Source organism: Lampris incognitus, chromosome 13 (genome assembly GCF_029633865.1).
Source record: "Lampris incognitus isolate fLamInc1 chromosome 13, fLamInc1.hap2, whole genome shotgun sequence".
In the NCBI taxonomy this organism is placed as follows: Eukaryota; Metazoa; Chordata; class Actinopteri; order Lampriformes; family Lampridae; genus Lampris; species Lampris incognitus.
The window spans coordinates 26,562,620-26,581,568 of record NC_079223.1 but is presented as its reverse complement, the minus strand read 5'-3'; the positions used below and the strand labels follow the sequence as shown (position 1 = coordinate 26,581,568).

The following is an 18,949-nucleotide window of genomic DNA, read 5'->3' as shown; positions in this document are numbered from 1 at the left end:
TGATTTTCATACTTTGCAGTTTTATTGAAAGGAAGCTGGTTTGGAGAAGGAGACCGCAGAGAGAAATATCACCAACAAACAAATATCATTCCATATGAGGGAGAAATGACTTCACATTCACACAGGTCTCTCTTTACACTTAAAACCAAGCACAGAAAGCTTAATTTATACATCTAGATAAGTATTTGCAATCATATGGGCTAAAAACCCTCCAGAGGGCCCTCTTTAAATGTCTGAAACTTCTTTGTGAGGACAGAAGGTCAGACGGTGGAGGCCGTGGGGTCTCCCAGTGCTATGGGAGCCAGCTTGGAACAAAACAGCTCAAATCAAAGTGCAAATAACAAGAAGCATAAAATCCACAGGAAAACATGAACTAGAATTGGCACCTTATAACAACACCACAAAAACAACTGAAAACCTATTCACCTCATAGCATAGGGCATGCTGGGTAAAAGAACTGAATAAATCTAAATTCAAACTGGGAAAAATCTACGGGTGACTTGGGGTTGCTTGTTTTTCTGGGCCAGGTGAAGACAGTCTTTATTCTGCTTACTAACAACATGTCTCTGTGGTGGAGAAGGCATTCAAATGATACAAGAATAACATTGTGGGAGTAAAAACAAAATTATAGAAAACTTTAGCGGCGTTTATCAAAAGATTTGTCCTCGCCGAGATTGGCTCTGATGCTCCATCATGCTAATGATTCTTTAAACGTGGTATTTTTTTAATCATGACAAACAATGTCATCAATGAAAACAACATCATTACCATGAGACACTAAAATCTTTACTGAGTCAAGTTATGGTTACTAACAGATCCTTGTCAACGGAGTATCGCTAACTAAACATTAGTAACAGCTAATTATTGTTACACTCTGCGAGGTGGCAAACACACTTGCATTGTTAATACAGATGTTGGCACGCTTCACAGCGGTAATGGCAATATATTCACAGTTTTCCATAGTTTGATGTTGTTATTCCTTAAACAAATGGGAGCCACAGTTTTTTTTCCCTTGTTGCTAATGAACTTTCTGGCTGATTGGATAATTAATCTGTCTCACCATCTCCTTGCAAATTTAATCACGCGATCCAGAAGCTAGCAGTTAGCAATCTAGCACAGCATGTGTCCTGCAGCGCCTTCTGCTTACCTACGACTGGTTAGCTGATTATATCACAGCACAGGTGGGTGTGTGTGTGTGTGTGTGTGTGTGTGTGTGTGTGTGTGTGTGTGTGTGTGTGCCTGTTTTCACACCACTAGCTCCAGATAAGTCACAGGAAGTCCTTTTTTTTTTCTTCTTTCAATGTTGCGGTTGGCTTTTCAGTGGAGGAAAGTTGACTGAATGTTTTACAAACATTATCTTTCAGTAGCCAATCACATTCCATCCTCGACAGATGTCCCGCCTATCACTTTAAACAGAACTGCCAGGCAGTAAAGCCGTCAATCAGCTAGCTGACTCAGAGAGTTCATCAGACAGGAGCAAGTCGTGATTTCTTTGTTTGCTAGCAGTGTGACAGTGAACATTGTGTGTGTGTGTGTGTGTGTGTGTGTGTGTGTGTGTGTGTGTGTGTGTGTGTGTGTGCGTGTGTGCATGCGCGCGTGTGCGTGTGCATGTGCATGTGTGATTCACACCTTGCTGAGATCCAGCCGGCAGAGGAACGGCGAGCGAAAGGAGCCCAGGTACAGGTACCCATCATGCTCGTGGGCCTCGCTGACATAGGTGGCCACCAGGCCGTGTGGGTCATGGAGGCTGCGCGTGCACACGCCTCCGTCATGAAGCTCCACCACCAGACTGTAGCGAGGGACAAACTTCATCAGCACATCCTGACTGAAGAGCTGGAGGCAGAGTGTGTGCGTGTGTGTACAGAGGGGGGCAGGATGGGGAAGAACAGAGAGATAAAAGAAAAGGAGAAATGTTAGGATGAGATAAAACCTGAACACTATCTGAGTAATCTAATTAAAGTGATCTGGTTAATTCAATTTGATTTCTCTGAATCTTATCAACATTAAACAAATCAGAGGCCAATATAAAGAGCACAGATGAGGCTGTCTGAAAACCTCTGTGTCTCTAAACCAAAAAAGTCATCTACTGTAGCAGAACACTGCATATTCTGATATGGGGGTTTTATTCATCACAGCAGACTGGATGGTGTCTATTCACAGGATACACAATTCTCACACAGTGACACAGTCTGTTCCATATTATATATGGCCTATATTATCATGATAACCATAGTATAGGGAATTTTAAATGATATAGATAATATCTGCTTACATATGCAAAAATACCATGTTTCATAAAACTGAGGTTTATCATGCTGAGCTGTTTGGTACTGTAAAGTATAATATCAAACTAAAACTTATGATGATGATGATAATAATAATACAAACAATAATAGCAATAATAATAATAATAATGTGTTTGTAGATTAATATATTGTATGCTGGCTTTACCTTGAAGATGAGTTTCTTGATCCAGGGCCTCTGAGACAGGAAGTCCAGCATGGAAAAGCCAGGGTTGGGCCTGACGGCAGACATGGCCACCCAGTAACCTCCTGTGGAGCTGGAACGGATGTTGTCAGGAAAGCCGGGCAGGTTGTCCACAAACGTGTCCATCCCGCCTTTGTTGAGGCCAGAGACATGGACCCTGACAGAGGAACAGCAGCAGGGTTATGGTGAGGATGGATGCCGAGGCCGGCTCTTAAGCCTGATGTATTTTTCAATGCTGTCAAAGATGATCCGGATTCATTCTGCCTATGATGTCAACTGAAGTCCATCAGAGTTAACCCTGCTAATGCTAGCTAACCACATGAGATTTTAAGAAAGCTTGTGTTTTAGAAAATTTATATTCTTAGAATATGAAAAATACCAGTAAAAGTGCAGCCAAAATAAGGCTTATTTAGTTTCCAGCAGATAGATGTAACCCACGTTAAAACAAGAGTCTCAAAATATACGTGTATCATTAACTGAAGGGACGAGAAAAGCCTTTACAAATTCAATGTGTGTATGGAAGAAAGGATGAAGTAAGGAGGAAACTCCTCTAACCAGGAGCGACTACATGATGGTGTGTTGGTAATCCATCTATTTCAAAGGTCCACCGTCCCTGTTTTGCTCAGTCACAAACATTCATTACCTTCCATCTAAACAAATAATCAGTCACTTAAACACCCTCATCTCTCGCTCTCTCTCTCTCTCTCTCTCTCTCTCTCTCTCTCTCTCTCTCTCTCTCTCTCTCTCTCTCTCTCTCTCTCTCTCTCTCTCTCTCTCTCTCTCTCTCTCTCTCTCTCTCTCTCTCTCTCTCTCTCTCTCTCTCTCTCTCTCTCTCTCTCTCTCTCTCTCTCTCTCTCTCTCTCTCTCTCTCTCTCACACACACACACACACACACACACACATCCCACCACACCACACTTTAAGATCCACAATGGCGTTGTCCTATGGCGACATGGTGCTGCTGCTCTACCTGTCTGTTTATTTTTTATGTTTTTGCAGATTCAGTGTATCACTGCCAAATCAAATATGATGGGCTGGAATTGCTACATATTCAACAATCCATGAGTAACTTCCACCCAAAGACTGAATACTCTTCAAGTAACTTTGTTACCAGAAATGCGAAGTCAAGGGACAGCGTTAGCAACAGTTACCAACATCTGTCGCACAGGAAGCGGGGGAGAAGAGCCAGATTCCTAGTTCGGCTTCGTCATCGTAAACATCACCCACTGCTTCCTAGTACAATACTGTCCAACGTTAGCTCCTTGGTTAACAAACAAGATGAGCTGAATATCCTCACATGCAGCAAATAGGACATTACGAACTGCTCTGTGCTGGGCTTTTTAGAAACTTGGCTGAACCCAAACATCCCAGACTCCAAACTCCACTACTAATACTACTACTACTGCTACTTTCAGCTGCTCCCGTTAGGGGTTGCCACAGCGGATCATCCGTTTCCATTTCTTCCTGTCTTTTGCATCTTCCTCTGTCACACCAGCTACCTGCATGTCTTCCCTCACCACATCCATAAACCTCCTCTTTGGCCTTCCCCTTTTCCTCTTCCCTGGTAGCTCCATATTCAGCATCCTTCTCCCAGTCTACCCAGCGTCTCTCCTCCACACATGTCCAAGCCATCTCAATCTTGCCTCTCTTGCTTTGTCTCCAAACTGTCCAACCTGAGCTGTCCCTCTAATATACTCATTCCTAATCCTGTCCTTCTTCATCACCCCCAATAAAAATACTCCACACTACATAAAGAAGGCTCTTCTCTGCACCGAGCCAACCACATCGAGGACTCAAACAAATGGAAGGGCGGAGGTGTGTGTTTTTATATGAATCAGAGATGGTGTACAAACACTAAAACTCTATCACAGTCATGCTCTATGGCGTTAGAGTCACTCACCATCAAGTGTAGACCCTTCTAACTGCCATGGGAATTTTCCTCCACCATACTACCTTTAAATGGTATTGCTCCTACATATATTTCTTATTTATTGACTTGGTATATGCCCCCTCAACCATTAAGATCTGCAGATGGAGCCCTGCTGGTTATTCCCAGGTCTCGGTTTGTCACAAAGGGTGATGGGGCTTTTGCTGTTAGAGCCCCCACACTATAGAACTCTCTTCTTGTTGAACTAAGACAAACCAAGTCTCTAGCTTCTTTTAAATCTCGTCTTAAAAAAATTCTTTTTAGGGAAGCTTTTATACATGTTTGATATTTGTTTTTATTTATTTATACTGTTTTTATTTTTACTTACTTATTTGGTCTTACTCTTATTTTTTCCTTGTTTGGTTTTATTTCTTTGTAAAGCACTTTGTATCATTGTTTTAAATAAAGTTATTACTGATTGTTGTCTACATTCCACCGCAAGCTAGGGCATAAGCTGTTGCTCAGAAGTTAGCGAGCCATGTCATGGATGTTGAAAACTTGCACCCGGATTCAGTGGTGCTGATACTCAATGACTTTAATCCTGTCAACCTGGAAAAGACTACCCAAAAGTTTAAACAGCAGATCCATGTCGCCACCAGGTATGACAAAGTGCTAGATCAATGTTAACAGTGTCATTGATGCATTTCATTCCGTGGCTTGGGGCACCCTTGGGACAGTCTGAACATAACACGATTTTTCTAATTGCCAAGTATTGTCAAAATTTGAAACACACAAAACCAAGTACTAGGGTGGTGAAACAATGGTCTCCCCAGGCTATGGAGAGGCTTAGTACCTGTTTAGATATTACAGACTGGTCTGTCTTTAAGGAGTCATGCCATGACTTAGACGATTACAGCAATACTATCATGTATTACATCTATTTCTCAGAAACTGTGTGCATTTAATCCGAGACGGTGACTGTGTTTACTAACAAGCCATGGTTCAGCAGAGGTTAAAATGTCATGTAGGGAGAAAAAAAATGCATTCAAGAGGGGGGATAGCGAACTCTACAAATCCACAAAATATGAATTTGAGCAGGCAGTGAGGAAGGCTGAGGCCAATTACAAATGCAAGCTGGAGAACAAGCTCCAGGACAAGGACAGCAGAGGTGTGTGGCAGGGACTGTGGCAAATTACCAACTATAAGGCCAAACACTCAGCCTGTAATGATGATCCCAAGTTCCCTGATGAACTTGATTAATTTTTTTTTCTGCTTCCGGTGTGGGAAGATGGCTGGGTGAATTCACGTTTGCAGTGGCCTCACCCAGTACTGGTGTGGGAAGATGGCGGCACGATCTTACATTTGCAGCGGCCTCACCCAGTACCGTCCATGCAGTGTCTTTGTCCACGTCTACGTCTAAGTTTGTGTCTTTGTTTGATGGCTGGGAGAGCTGGCACTGGATCAGCTGGGAGAGCTTGGTCTACTGTGTCCTGTGGGCCCACGGCTCTGCCTGGAGCTGCGGCCGAACAGGAAACACCGAGGGTGGTCTGACAGGATGCAGAAGCAGGGCAGGCTAAGCTAACTGCTAGCCCATGCAAACTGGCAGTTCTGACAGTCATCCCGGTGTTCACTCTGATGGACAGTGAAAAAATTTTTTTTTTGTTTGTTGTTTTTTTTATATGGATAGGCTCCAGCATCCCCGTGACCCTGAGAGCAGGATAAGCGGTTCGGATAATGGATGGATGGATATATGTGTTTTTGTAGTTTGGATACATGTGTTCTTGTAGTTGTGTTGCACTGCTATGGGCTGGAGGAAATGACATTTCGTTTCATTTCATGTGCACAGGTGCATGGACTGGAATGACAAAAAAATGTCCCTGATTCCTGAATTCTACTGTCGTTTTGATAAAATCTCAACCTGCCAACAGTCTGCCTAAAGTGAAAGCCTCCCTGAGTCAACCTTTTGTGATTGGAGCGCATGAGTCAGAACAGCAGGAAAGCTGCAGGTCCTGATCTTGTGTCCTCAGCCACTTTAAAATGGTGTGCTGCTGAACTTGCTTCTGTTCCGACTTGTATTTTTAATTGGTCTCAACCAGTGTAAAGTGCAACATGCTTTAAATCTGCAGTCATAATTCCTGTTCCTAAGAAATCCATTGTTAGCTGTTTTAATGACTACAGGCTTATTGCCTTAAAATCTGTTGTAATGAAAGTGTTTAAGCGTACAATATGTAAACATCTGTCCAGTGCTGTGCTAGATCCCAATCACTTTGCGCACAGGGTCAATAGGTCAGTGGATGATGCTGTATCTCTCTGTCTCCACTCCATCTTGCAGCATCTAGAGATGCCTGCCACCTATGCTTAGGTACTGTTCACTGACTATAGCCCAGCTTTTAATACAATAATACCCACAAGGCTATATAACAAACTTTTACAGCTAGGTTTCCATCAGTCTCTATATCTCTGGGTCTAGGACTTCTTACTGGGCAAAACACAGGTTGTCAAATTCAACATCTTCAAACTCATTGACTATTTGCCCAGGTGCCCCTCAGGAGTGTGTCCTCTCACCTCTGCTCTACTCATTATACACCAATGACTGTGTTTCACTCGGACACTGTAAAAATGACTACGTTTGCTGATGATATAACACTGGGGGGACTGATTTCCTGTAATGATGAGATAACTTATAGCAAGGAGGTCTCCTCTCTTGTTGACTGGTGTAGCAAAAACAATGTGGGACTGAGCATCAAGAAAACTGAAGAGTTTTTGGTTGACTACCATAAAAATCAGAGAATGCTACTACCACTGGCCATTAACAACCATGTGGGAGAGAGAGTGGATCATTTCAAAATACTTGGGACTACAATCTCCTCCTCCCTGAAATGGGAAGACAACTTCCCCACCATCCAGAAGAAAGATCACCAAAAACTATTCTTTCTAAGGCAGCTTAGGATATTTGGAGTGTCAAGGGTTGCAATGTTACAGTTCTACAGAGCTGTAATAGAAAGTGTACTAACTTTCTCACAACTGAATTGTATGGCAACTCTACAGCCCACCACAAAAAATTGTTGGATAGAGTCGTGCGCACAGCTTCAAAAATAATTGGCAACGAACTCCCTACCATTTCTGAATTATACCATATTCGATTCAGCAGAAATGTATAGAAAATTTAAAGGATTCCTCACACCCACCCAACTCCCTATTGAATCATCTCCCTTCAGGTTAAAGACTGCAATATCAAGACCAGAACATCTTGCTTCCACAATAGCACTTACCCTGCAGCAATCCACATCCTAAATGCTTCACTGATTGTACAAGTATAGACTCCTTAAGCACATGTAATTTTTTTGGAGGGGGGGCGCTTTTTCTCCCCAATTTACCAACCTTTACTAACAGATAGTACAACATCAATAAGTAAAACTCAGGTTCAAACAGTTTTTTGGTTTTTTTGGCACAACAGCACGCTTGACTCTAATTCATTTGTATGGGAGCGCAAACAACACTCACCTTACCAACACTTACATAGGAGTCAAAAGACAATCATCATTATTATTACTATCATTTTTATATTATTACATACTCCAGTTAACATTTTAAAGGTTCCGTTTAAACAGTATTTTAGACCAGTGCTGGTCTGTGCTGTAGACTGCTGCTACAATAAACGAGTTGAACCAGTTACATTGAGACACAGACAGAAAGATAGACAGATGAACAGAGAGAAAGATGAACAGAAGGATAGTCTCTACAGTACCTGCGTATTCGTGCCATAGTGGTCTCAGCCACTAACACAGACTCTTCATCGGGGAGGAGTTGGATTCCGTTGGGGAAACGCAGATTCTCCATCACCACTGACACCTCCCTGCTCTCCACATCGTACTCCAAAACTCTGAGAAATACCAGTCACACCAAATCATTTGAGATGATGTTCGGGCAGTTTCTGCCTTTTGGACAGGACCGTGAAGATGAACAGATATTGCCTGGAGGCAGTTATACTCAACCATGTACCATGTAGACAGATCCATGTGTACACAGGTTTAGATTATAATCCATCATCACACCATCTGATTTCACTGACTGGTCCTCTGTGTGGTGGAAGGAGTATAAACCAGTCATATCAGAGTGTGTAGTGTTGGCTGGTATGAAAACCTGTGTACACATGTTGGGCATGGTATATGGTGTATGATATATAGTTAAGTGTCATTGCCAAAGCAGTGTTAACATCTTAAGTGAGGAAGAGTCCAACGAGTCTGACATGGTGCTTTAAAAGAATTTGACCTTCATCTCACCAAACTCCTCTTCTGTCCAGACTGGCTTTATAATTTCATACATGGAAGCTGCCCATTACCACCACAGCCTTCTACATGGATGTATAAATTCTTTTACAGATTAAAGTGTTATCTTTAGTGTGGTCATGCTAAACATGGCACCGTCTGTCAGTCACTAAATTCCTCACTGTGAGAATAAATAAATAAATAAACATATTACATTTATATAGCACTATTATAGCTATAGCTGCAACAGCCACTCAAAGCGCATTACAATCAATGAATGCCTCACATTAACCCTTACACACATACTCATTCACCGATGGCGGTGTCAACCATGCAAGGTAACAAACAGCTCATTGAGAGCAATTAGGGGTTAGGTGTCTCACTCAAGGATACCTAGACATTGTTTTGTTTTTGTTTTTTTGCAAGAAGAGCTGAAAATTGAACTGCCAACCCTCCAGTTACCAGATGACCCGCTCAACCTCTGAGCTACTGTCATCCAAATAAGAATCAACTTCCTGTCATCTTCATTCAGAAAATGCTCTGAAGAGATTAGAGGTCGGGGACGACCGGACCCCATTACTGCTGATCATGTGACCTACCGTCCGTCCGCAGTGGCCTCCATGATAAGACTGAGATAGTCTCTACGCTGCCACTTGCTGCTGGAGTCGGTGAAATACACCTTCCTGCCATCCTGTGTCACTGTCAGGTCGTTGATGAATGACAGCTTCCTCCCGCCCACCAGCTGACCCCCCTGCACCAGGTTGGTCACATGACCTACAGGGGGACACAGAGAACCAAATAAAAGACAAACATCCAGGAACAAATTTCTGACTTGACTAAAAAGAAGGATGGCTTTTTTTCTCCAAGTGCAACAAATAGAAATAATGTGGACTGGGAGTGCCTTAGTTGCTGAATGGTTATAGTGCACACCACATGGCCGTACGCCTAGAACGTTGCCGGTTCGAATCCAGCCAGCGACCTTTGTTGCATGTCATTCCCCATCTTTCCTGTCTATCTACACTATCGCTGTCAAAAAAAAATTGCTGCTCTCTACCCTCAAGGGGCTGGGTGTCACAGGCTCTGCACTCTCAATGTTTGCATCCTACCTGACGGGTCGCTCCTACCAGGTGATATGGAGGGGATCTGTGTCGGAGCCTCACAGACTGACTACAGGCGTTCCATGGGGTTCGGTTCTGGGTCCTCTCCTTTTCTCCCTGTAGACGACATCCCTGGGTTCTGTTATTCGCTCACATGACTTCTCTTACCATTGTTATGTCGATGACACACAGCTGATTTTGTCCTTTCCTCCCTCTGACACACAAGTAGAATCACGCATTGCTGCGTGCTTGACTGACATCTCGGAGTAGATGGCGACACACCACCTGAAGCTAGATCTGGACAAGACAGAGCTGACATTCCTCCTGGGGAAAAGTTGCCCACACTGAGACCTGGCCATCATCATTGACAACACCGTGGTGACGGCAACTCTGACTGCGAGAAATCTAGGTGTGATCCTGGACGACCAACTGTCGTTTGCTGCAAACGTTGCATCGGTTGCTCGCTCCTGCAGATTTCTCCTCTAGAACATCAGGAGAATTCACTCATTCCTCACCGACGAGACGGCACAGGTGCTCATCCAGGCTCTGGTCATCTCCCGGCTGGACTACGGCAACTCCCTCCTTGCTGGCGCCCCAGCGTCGGCCATCAGACCTCACATGGAACTTGATCAGAAGCTGCCGCTCGTCTGGTGTTCAACCATCCTACGTTCTCCCCCACAACTCCCCTTCTCATGTCCCTACACTGGCTCCCAGTAGCTGCTCGCATCCAGTTTAAGACTCTGGTGCTAGCCTACAGGGCAGTGAAAGGAACAGCTCCTTCCTATCTCCAGGCCATGGTTAAGCCCTACACCCCCGCCCGACCACTTCACTCTGGTGCGTTGGGACGCCAGGTTACCCCGTTGCTCAGAGGCCCCTGCTGTCGAGTGACCCGGTCATGGCTCTTTTCTGTCCTGGCCCCACAGTGGTGGAATGAACGCCCCACTGATGTCAGGACAGTGGAGTCGCTGCCCATCTTTCGGTGCAAGTTGAAAACTCACCTCTTCAAGAACTACTACCCTGTTACTTGTTCTTAGCAATTATTGTCTTCACTCATTTAAAAAAAAAAGAAGAAAAATCTCTTTCTTGCGCTTTTACTTTAGCACTGGTTTTGCTCTTAGATACTTGTTTAGATGCACTTATGACCTCTGATGACTAGTAGTTCTCCTGATCTCCTATGTTAAATGCACTTATTGTAAGTCGCTTTGGATAAAAGCGTCAGCTAAATGACTGTAATGTAATGTAATGTAATACACCTTCATCACCTCTACTCCTTGCATCCTCACTATTCCACTGTCCTCCCTCTCATTCAAGCATAGGTATTCCGTCTTGCTCCTACTGACGTTCATTCCTCTCTCGGCACCCTGTCGTATGCTTTCTCTAAATCTACAAAGACACAATTTAACTCCTTCTGGCCTTCTCTATACTTTTCCCTCAACATTCTCAAAGCAAACATCGCATCTGTAGTGCTCTTTTGTGGCATGAAACCATACTGCTGCTCGCTAATCATCACCTCAATATCGTTAATCATACAATATGGAAGACTAAAAGCCCACTCTAGTGGTGTGAAACAGTAATACTGCTTATCAGCAGCATAAAAAGGTAGAAACTGCAAAACGAAAATAGTCAGTGAATAAACCGGGTAGGTAGACTTGCTGACCTGTTGTAGGGTTGACCTCAAACAGACCCAGGTAGGCGTCTGCCACAAAGAGAGTCCCGTTGGGCCCTACCCTGATTCCCAGGGGCCTCCCACAGCTTGGCTCCTCTTCCCTGGAGCCTGGAAAGCAGACATAAGAATTAGCACTGTGTATTGTTAAGAATTTGGTGATATTATTCATATCAGCATACAAGTGTCATGATTCAATAAAGTGTGATATACTACAAACACTGTATACAGTGTATACAGTATACTGTAATATTTTGACAAAATGTTAGAAAACTGTTGTAAAGAAAACACCTCGTAATCAGTCATAGCTACTGTGACACTGACACCTGCTCCTGTTGTGGTTCAGTCCTGTTCGATACTGCACCTGCCACCTAGTGGTCAGAGATTAAACTACACAATGAAGCGGCGACGTAGATACACATCGAAAGAATCTTACACCTCTGATAAGAATTACTAGCAATTAACTAATTTGTATTTGTGAGCCAATAACCCAGCCACTGAGGATGCACAAGCCAGTGCATCCTTAGTGCCGGTCCCAAGCCCGGACAAATGGGGAGGGTTGCGTCAGGAAGGGCATCCGGCGTAAAATCTTTGCCAAATCAAATATGCGGATCATAAATAAGACTTACATACCGGATCGGTCGAGGCCCGGGTTACCAACGACCGCCACCGGGACTGTTAACCAGCAGGGTGTCGGTGGAAACTATGCTACTGTTGGGCGAAGGAGAAGGAGAGGGGGAAAGCATGTCCAGAGGCAGCTAGAGACGAGGAAGGGTAGGCATGTGGAGGTGAGAGTTGGAACTTTGAATGTTGGCACTATGACTGGTAAAGGGAGAGAGCTGGCTGACATGATGGAAAGAAGAAAGGTAGGCATACTGTGTGTGCAAGAGACCAGCTGGAAGGGGAGTAAGGCCAGGAGTATCGGAGGTGGGTTCAAACTCTTCTACCATGGTACGAATGGGAGGAGAAATGGGGTAGGGGTAATTCTGAAGGAAGAATATGTCAAGAGTGTGCTGAAGGTGAACAACATGTCGGACAGAGACGAGTATGAAGCTAGAAATTGAAGGTGTATTGATGAATGTTATCAGCGCATATGCCCCGCAAGTTGGGTGTGAGATAGAAGAGAAAGAAGAATTCTGGAGTGAGTTGGACGGCGTGGTGGAGAGGGTACCCAAGGAGGAGAGAGTGGTGATTGGAGCGGACTTCAATGGACATGTTGGTGAAGGGAACAGAGGTGATGAGGAGGTGATGGGAAGGTATGGAGTCAAGAAGAGAAATGTGGAAGGACAGATGATGGTCGATTTTGCGAAAAGGATGGAAATGGCTGTGGTGAATACATATTTCATGAAGAGGGAGGAACACAGGGTGACGTACAAGAGTGGAGGAATGTGCACACAGGTGGACTATATCTTATGTAGAAGGCGCCATCTAAAAGGGATCGGAGACTGCAAGGTGGTGACAGGGGAGAACGTAGCTAGGCAGCATCGGATGGTGGTCTGTAGGATGACTTTGTAGACCAAGAAGGGGAAGCGAGTGAAGACACAGCCGAAGATCAAATGGTGGAAGTTGAAGAAGGAAGACTGTTGTGTGGAGTTCAGGCAGGAGTTAAGACAGGCACTGGGTGGTAGTGAAGAGTTGCCAGATGGCTGGACAACTACTGCAGAAATAGTGAGGGAGACAGCTAGGAAGGTACTTGGTGTGTCATCAGGACAGAGGAAGGAAGACAAGGAGACTTGGTGGTGGAATGAGGAAGTACAGCAAAGTATACAGAGGAAGAGGTTGGCAAAGAAGTGGGATAGTCAGAGAGATGAAGAAAGTAGACAGGAGTACAAGGAGATGCAGCGTAAAGCAAAGAGAGAGGTGGCAAAGGCAAAGGAAAAGGCATATGGTGAGTTGTACGACAGGTTAGACACTATGGAGGGAGAAAAGGACTTGTACCGATTGGCTAGACAGAGGGACCAAGCTGCAAAGGATGTGCAGCAAGTTAGGGCGATCAAGGATAGAGATGGAAATGTGCTGACAAGCGAGGAGAGTGTGCTAAGAAGGTGGAAGGAATACTTTGAGGGGCTGATGAATGAAGAAAATGAGAGAGAGAGAAGGTTGGATGATGTAGGGTTAGTGAATCAGGAAGTTCAGTGGATTAACAAGGAGGAAGTGAGGGCAGCTATGAAGAGGATGAAGAGTGGAAAGGCAGTTGGTCCTGATGACATACCTGTGGAGGCATGGAGATGTTTAGGAGAGATGGCAGTGGAGTTTTTAACTAGATTGTTTAACACAATCCTGGAAAGTGAGAGGATGCCTGAGGAGTGGAGAAGAAGCATACTGGTACCGATTTTCAAGAACAAGGGCGATGTGCAGAACTGTAACAACTACAGAGTTATAAAGTTGATCAGCCACAGCATGAAGATTTGGGAAAGAGTAATAGAAGATAGGTTAAGAGGAAAGGTGATGATCAGCGAGCAGCAGTATGGTTTCATGCCACGAAAGAGCACCACAGATGCGATGTTTGCTTTGAGAATGTTGATTGAGAAGTATAGAGAAGGCCAGAAAGAGTTGCATTGTGTCTTTGTAGATTTAGAGAAAGCTTATGACAGAGTGCCGAGAGAGGAGGTGTGGTATTGTATGAGGAAGTCAGGAGTTGCAGAGAAGTATGTAGGAGTGGTGCAGGATACGTATGAGGGAAGTGTGACAACGGTGAGGTGTGCGGTTGGAATGACAGATGGGTTCAAGGTGGAGGTCAGATTACATCAAGGATTGGCTCTGAGCCCTTTCTTGTTTGCAATGGTGATGGACAGGTTGACGGACAAGATCAGGCAGGAGTCTCCATGGACGATTATGTTCGCGGATGACATTGTGATCTGTAGCGAGAGTAGGGTGCAGGTTGAGGAGAGCCTGGAGAGGTGGAGGTATGCACTGGAGAGAAGAGGAATGAAAGTCAGTAGGAGCAAGACGGAATACCTATGCATGAATGAGAGAGAGGACAGTGGAATGGTCAGGATGCAAGGAGTAGAGGTGACAAAGGCATTTGAGTTTAAATACTTGGGGTCAACTGTCCAAAGTAACGGGGAGTGCAGTAGAGAGGTGAAAAAGAGAGTGCAGGCAGGGTGGAGTGGGTGGAGAAGTGTGTCAGGAGTGATTTGCGACAGAAGGGTACCAGCAAGAGTTAAAGGGAAAGTTTACAAGATGGTTGTGAGACCAGCTATGTTATATGGTTTGGAGACAGTGGCACTGACGAAAAGACAGGAGGCGGAGCTGGAGGTGGCAGAGTTGAAGATGCTAAGATTTTCACTGGGAGTAATGAAGAAGGACAGGATTGGGAACGATTATATTAGAGGGACCGCTCAGGTTGGACGGTTTGGAGACAAAGCAAGAGAGGCAAGATTGAGATGGCTTGGACATGTGTGGAGGAGAGATGCTGAGTATATTGGGAGAAGGATGCTGAATATGGAGCTGCCAGGGAAGAGGAGAAGAGGAAGGCCAAAGAGGAGGTTTATGGATGTGGTGAGGGAAGACATGCAGGTGGCTGGTGTGACAGAGGAAGACGCAGAAGACAGGAAGAAATGGAAACGGATGATCCGCTGTGGCGACCCCTAATGGGAGCAGCCGAAAGTAGTAGTAGTAGTATTTGTGAGCCAATGAATGTGTACATGAAGCGAACGTTTCATATTTCTCTGTACGAGTTTGATTTCATTGTGGTAAAAGACGACAGATTGAACAAACTGTGTCTCAACCTGCTAAACAGTCACATCTGGCTCTCAATCAGTTACAACACTTCAAAATGTTGCTTTGACATCACACTTAAAACCCTTCATTTAATTACCCGAATGACAAACCCAATATACCCCCTTTCCTCTAACAACCCCTCAGTTTTTTACATAGGCCCCTACCTGGAGAGTCATTACGGTAGTTCATAAACCTAAATACACCTCATCCCTGGCATCTAAACCAATGACACTTGTCAAGTTATTCCATGATGGAGGGTTTCAGTTAACGCTGAACATAAATAACATCGTCTCTATAATGTTGTAAACATTATTTACCTTTACCCTAACTGCCTCTCTAATGTTGTGTAAAGACATTGCTTTTTTTATAGTGGGGGGGGGGTTTCCCCGTTCATCTCCCCAATTGTATCCAGCTAATTACCCCGTTTTCCGAGCCGTCCCAATCTCTGCTCCACCCCCTCTGTCAATCTGGGGAGGGCTGCTGACAACCACATGCCTCCTCCGATACATGTGGAGTCGCCAGCCGCTTCTTTTCACCTGACAGTGAGGAGTTTCGCCAGGGGGACGTGGCGCGTGGGAGGATCACGCCATTCCCCCCAGTTCCCCCTCCCCCCTGAACAGGCGCCCTGACTGACCAGAGGAGGTACTAGTACAGCGACCAGGACACATACATCTGACTTCCCACCCACAGACATGGCCAATTGTGTCTGTAGGGATGCCCGAACAAGCCAGAGGTAACACGGGGATTCGAACCGTCAATCCCCGTGTTGTTAGGCAAAGGAATAGACTGCCATGCCACCAGGACGCCCCCGAGACATTACTTATTTTTGTTCAGAAGTCTCTCATCCTCTGTGTAATGTTCTGAGTTGCTGCCAGCTTTAGACAGATCTGATTGGTTGAGAGGAAGGAGGAAGTCAGTTTATTTAGTCATGTTAGTACAGTTTGTAGTGAGGGTTAGTAACAGGAATTACTTCACTACCTGTTGTTTTACAAATGTCTGAACAGTTGGTTAATTGACAGCAGAATCCTGAAATAAAACTCGTCTCTGAAGCAAGTCAGAACAGAAGTCACTGTTTGCTCAAACAACCGACTGTCCTCATAACAGCCGACATTGTAAAACCAAATGAAATCAGTTCTAGAACAACAGTCAATCAAAGTCTGGATTAACAGCCGGTTTTTGTCAATTTGTTTTCAGTTTTCCAGCTCAGTGGTGTTCAATATAAATTGTTCTTCCCTTCTTCTTTTTAATAACAATAATAACTCTTTTTGAGGTCAAATGTTTTTAGAAGACTTTTTTTAAAACTTCAAAACAACCTGAGGCCATGGTTCTCTACCGGATAAATGACAGATTGCTCCTTCCGGGTTGGGGATGAGTTGTTGCTTCAAGTGAAGGAGTTCCAAATATTTTAGGGTCTTGTTCACGAGTGAGGGTAGGCTGGAGCGGGAGATTGACAGGCGGATTGGTGCAGCATAAACTTGCAGCATAAATTTACCAGTCAATCTTTATTCCAACCCTCACCTATGGTCATGTGCTTTGGGTAGTGACCGAAAGGGTGAGATTGCGGAGACAAGTGGCTGAAATGAGTTTCCTCCGTAGGGTGTCTGGGCTCAGCCTTAGAGATAGGGTGTGGAGCTTGGACATCTGGAGGGAGCTTGGAGTAGAGCCGCTGCTCCTTCGCGTCGAAAGGAGCCAAATGAGGTGGTTTGGGCATCTGATTAGGATGCCTACTGGGCACCTTCCTTTGGAGGTTTTCTGGGCATGTCCAACTGGGAGGAGACCCCGGGGTTGACCTAGAATGTCCAATCTGGCCTGGGAACACTTTGGGATTCCCCAGGAAGAGCTGGAGGGTGTTGCTGAGGAGAGGGACGTCTGGAGAGCCCTACTTAGCTTGCTGCCACCGCGACCCGAACCGAGAAGCAGCTGATGATGAGATGAGATGAGATGAGACGAGACGAGACCAAAATGTCACTCAAAAGATGACAGAGGGCCAGTCGTTCAACAGTGCTGATGGCTGTGAGCATCTGGACACCATATTTAAATGTAAATTGTCTTTTAATATAAATACTGATGATATGGGCAACAACTCTTTTTCTGCTTGAGAAAGCTGCTCGGGTCTTTTATTAATGAATAATGTATTTCACTAAGTTTTGAGTAACACTCCAACACACTGAACTGTGGAGCACTTCCTGTTTTTAGGAGTGAATGTTTGTGTGTCTTCTGTTTTTTAAGCGCCCTGGGGCATTTTATTCAATCTTAAATCTAATGTCAGTTTCACATGTGATGTCACGGTACATAAGAAGGTGTCTGGTCCTCACCACATGGAGGTCGGCCAAGTCTCGCCACAATATGGAACCTCCGACCAACCAGCTTTAGGATCTTTCCATCAGCCGTTCCTGTGTACAAAATGTCTGTGGCAAGGAAAAAAACATATGATGGAAGATATTTAATTCAACCTCAGAAAGTTGAATCAGTTCATCTGGACACAATGTTTAGTGGGAGAAATGTTTCATCATATATCTAAGTGACTATCTAAGTGAAACGTTTTACTAAGTGACCTCTTCAGTCTCAACTGATTACAGGTATCCCCTAACCATATAAACAGCACAGTTGCATGACCAAAACCAACTATTGGTTTCATATGCAAATTGCCGTGACCATTAACTAGAGTTACGATGGCCATGTGTATATTCACAGAGGATTGGGGAATAGTTGCAATCACAGCATTGTAAGATGGCAACAGATGTACTCTCCCCCCGGTTCAGGGATGGTCATTGCCTCTTCACATAGATGGCCTCTTTGACTCCCCTTTTAAACCTGCATATCCTCATCCTTGAAAGAGTGGCCACTGGCCTGTAGATGGGTGTAGACTGCGGAGTCCTGGCCTGACAAGGTAGCTTTGCTGTGTTGTGCCATCCTCTTGTCCAGTAACTGTTTGGTTTCCCCAATGTACAAGTCACGGCGATCCTCCTGGCACTTAGCAGCGTACACTATATTTCTACGTTTGTGCTGGGGGACCTGACCATTGGGGTGGACCAATTTCTGGCACAGCGTGTTTTGGAGTTTGTAAGCAACCGACATGCAGTGTTTGGAAAATACCTGTCTCAACTTTTCCGACACTCCCGCCACATACAGAATCACAACTGAGAGTACATCTGTCGCCATCTTACAAGGCTGTGATTGCAACTATCCTATCCCCAATCCTCTGCGAATAGTACACATGGCAATTGTAACTCTAGTTAATGGTCACAGAAAATTGCATATGAAACCAATCATTGGTTTTGGTCGTTATGCAACTGTGCTGTTTACAATACAATACAAGCCACTTTATTTCGTCGTTGTACAGATTACAATGAAATTTGTTCTCTGCATTTAACCCATCCAATTGTATAGGAGCAGTGGGCAGCTGAAGTGCCCCGGGACAAACTCCAGTTCTTCTTTCCATTGCCTTGGTCAGGGGCACAGGCAGGAGTATTAACCCTAACATGAATGTCTTTTTTGATGGTGGGAGGAAATCAGAGCACCTGGAGGAAACCCATGCAGACACGGCAGAACATGCAAACTCCATATAGAAAGGACCTGGGTCAGTCTGACGTTCAAACCCAGGACCGTCTTTGCTGTGCGGTGACAGTGCTAACCACTGGGCCACCGTGCCACCCCCAAGATAAGATGCTTATAAGGGTGGATATACCTGCAGTCAGTTGAGATTGACAAAATCATTAGATCAGTGATGAAAAGCTTTTCCCACTAAACGTTGTGTCCAGATTAAGTGATTCAATTTTCTGTGATTTTCTTACCTGGACTACTGAGCATGCATCAAGACATTTAATTCAACCTGTTTGGATGT

At 44.7% G+C, this 18,949-nt stretch overlaps 1 protein-coding gene across 1 annotated transcript in view; it reads right to left on the bottom strand.

Annotated features, from left to right (window-relative positions):
• Positions 1-18,949, bottom strand: part of apmap (adipocyte plasma membrane associated protein) — a 34,933-nt gene continuing 15,984 nt past the window's right edge. Inside the window, exons 4-9 of the mRNA XM_056291843.1 lie at positions 17,421-17,513; positions 11,377-11,493; positions 9,222-9,396; positions 8,103-8,237; positions 2,452-2,644; positions 1-1,833 (exon numbers count right to left, since the gene is read on the bottom strand). Of these exons, the coding sequence (XP_056147818.1) occupies positions 1,624-1,833; positions 2,452-2,644; positions 8,103-8,237; positions 9,222-9,396; positions 11,377-11,493; positions 17,421-17,513 (923 nt within the window). The 3' untranslated portion in view covers positions 1-1,623. The remainder of the gene's footprint in view (positions 1,834-2,451; positions 2,645-8,102; positions 8,238-9,221; positions 9,397-11,376; positions 11,494-17,420; positions 17,514-18,949) is intronic.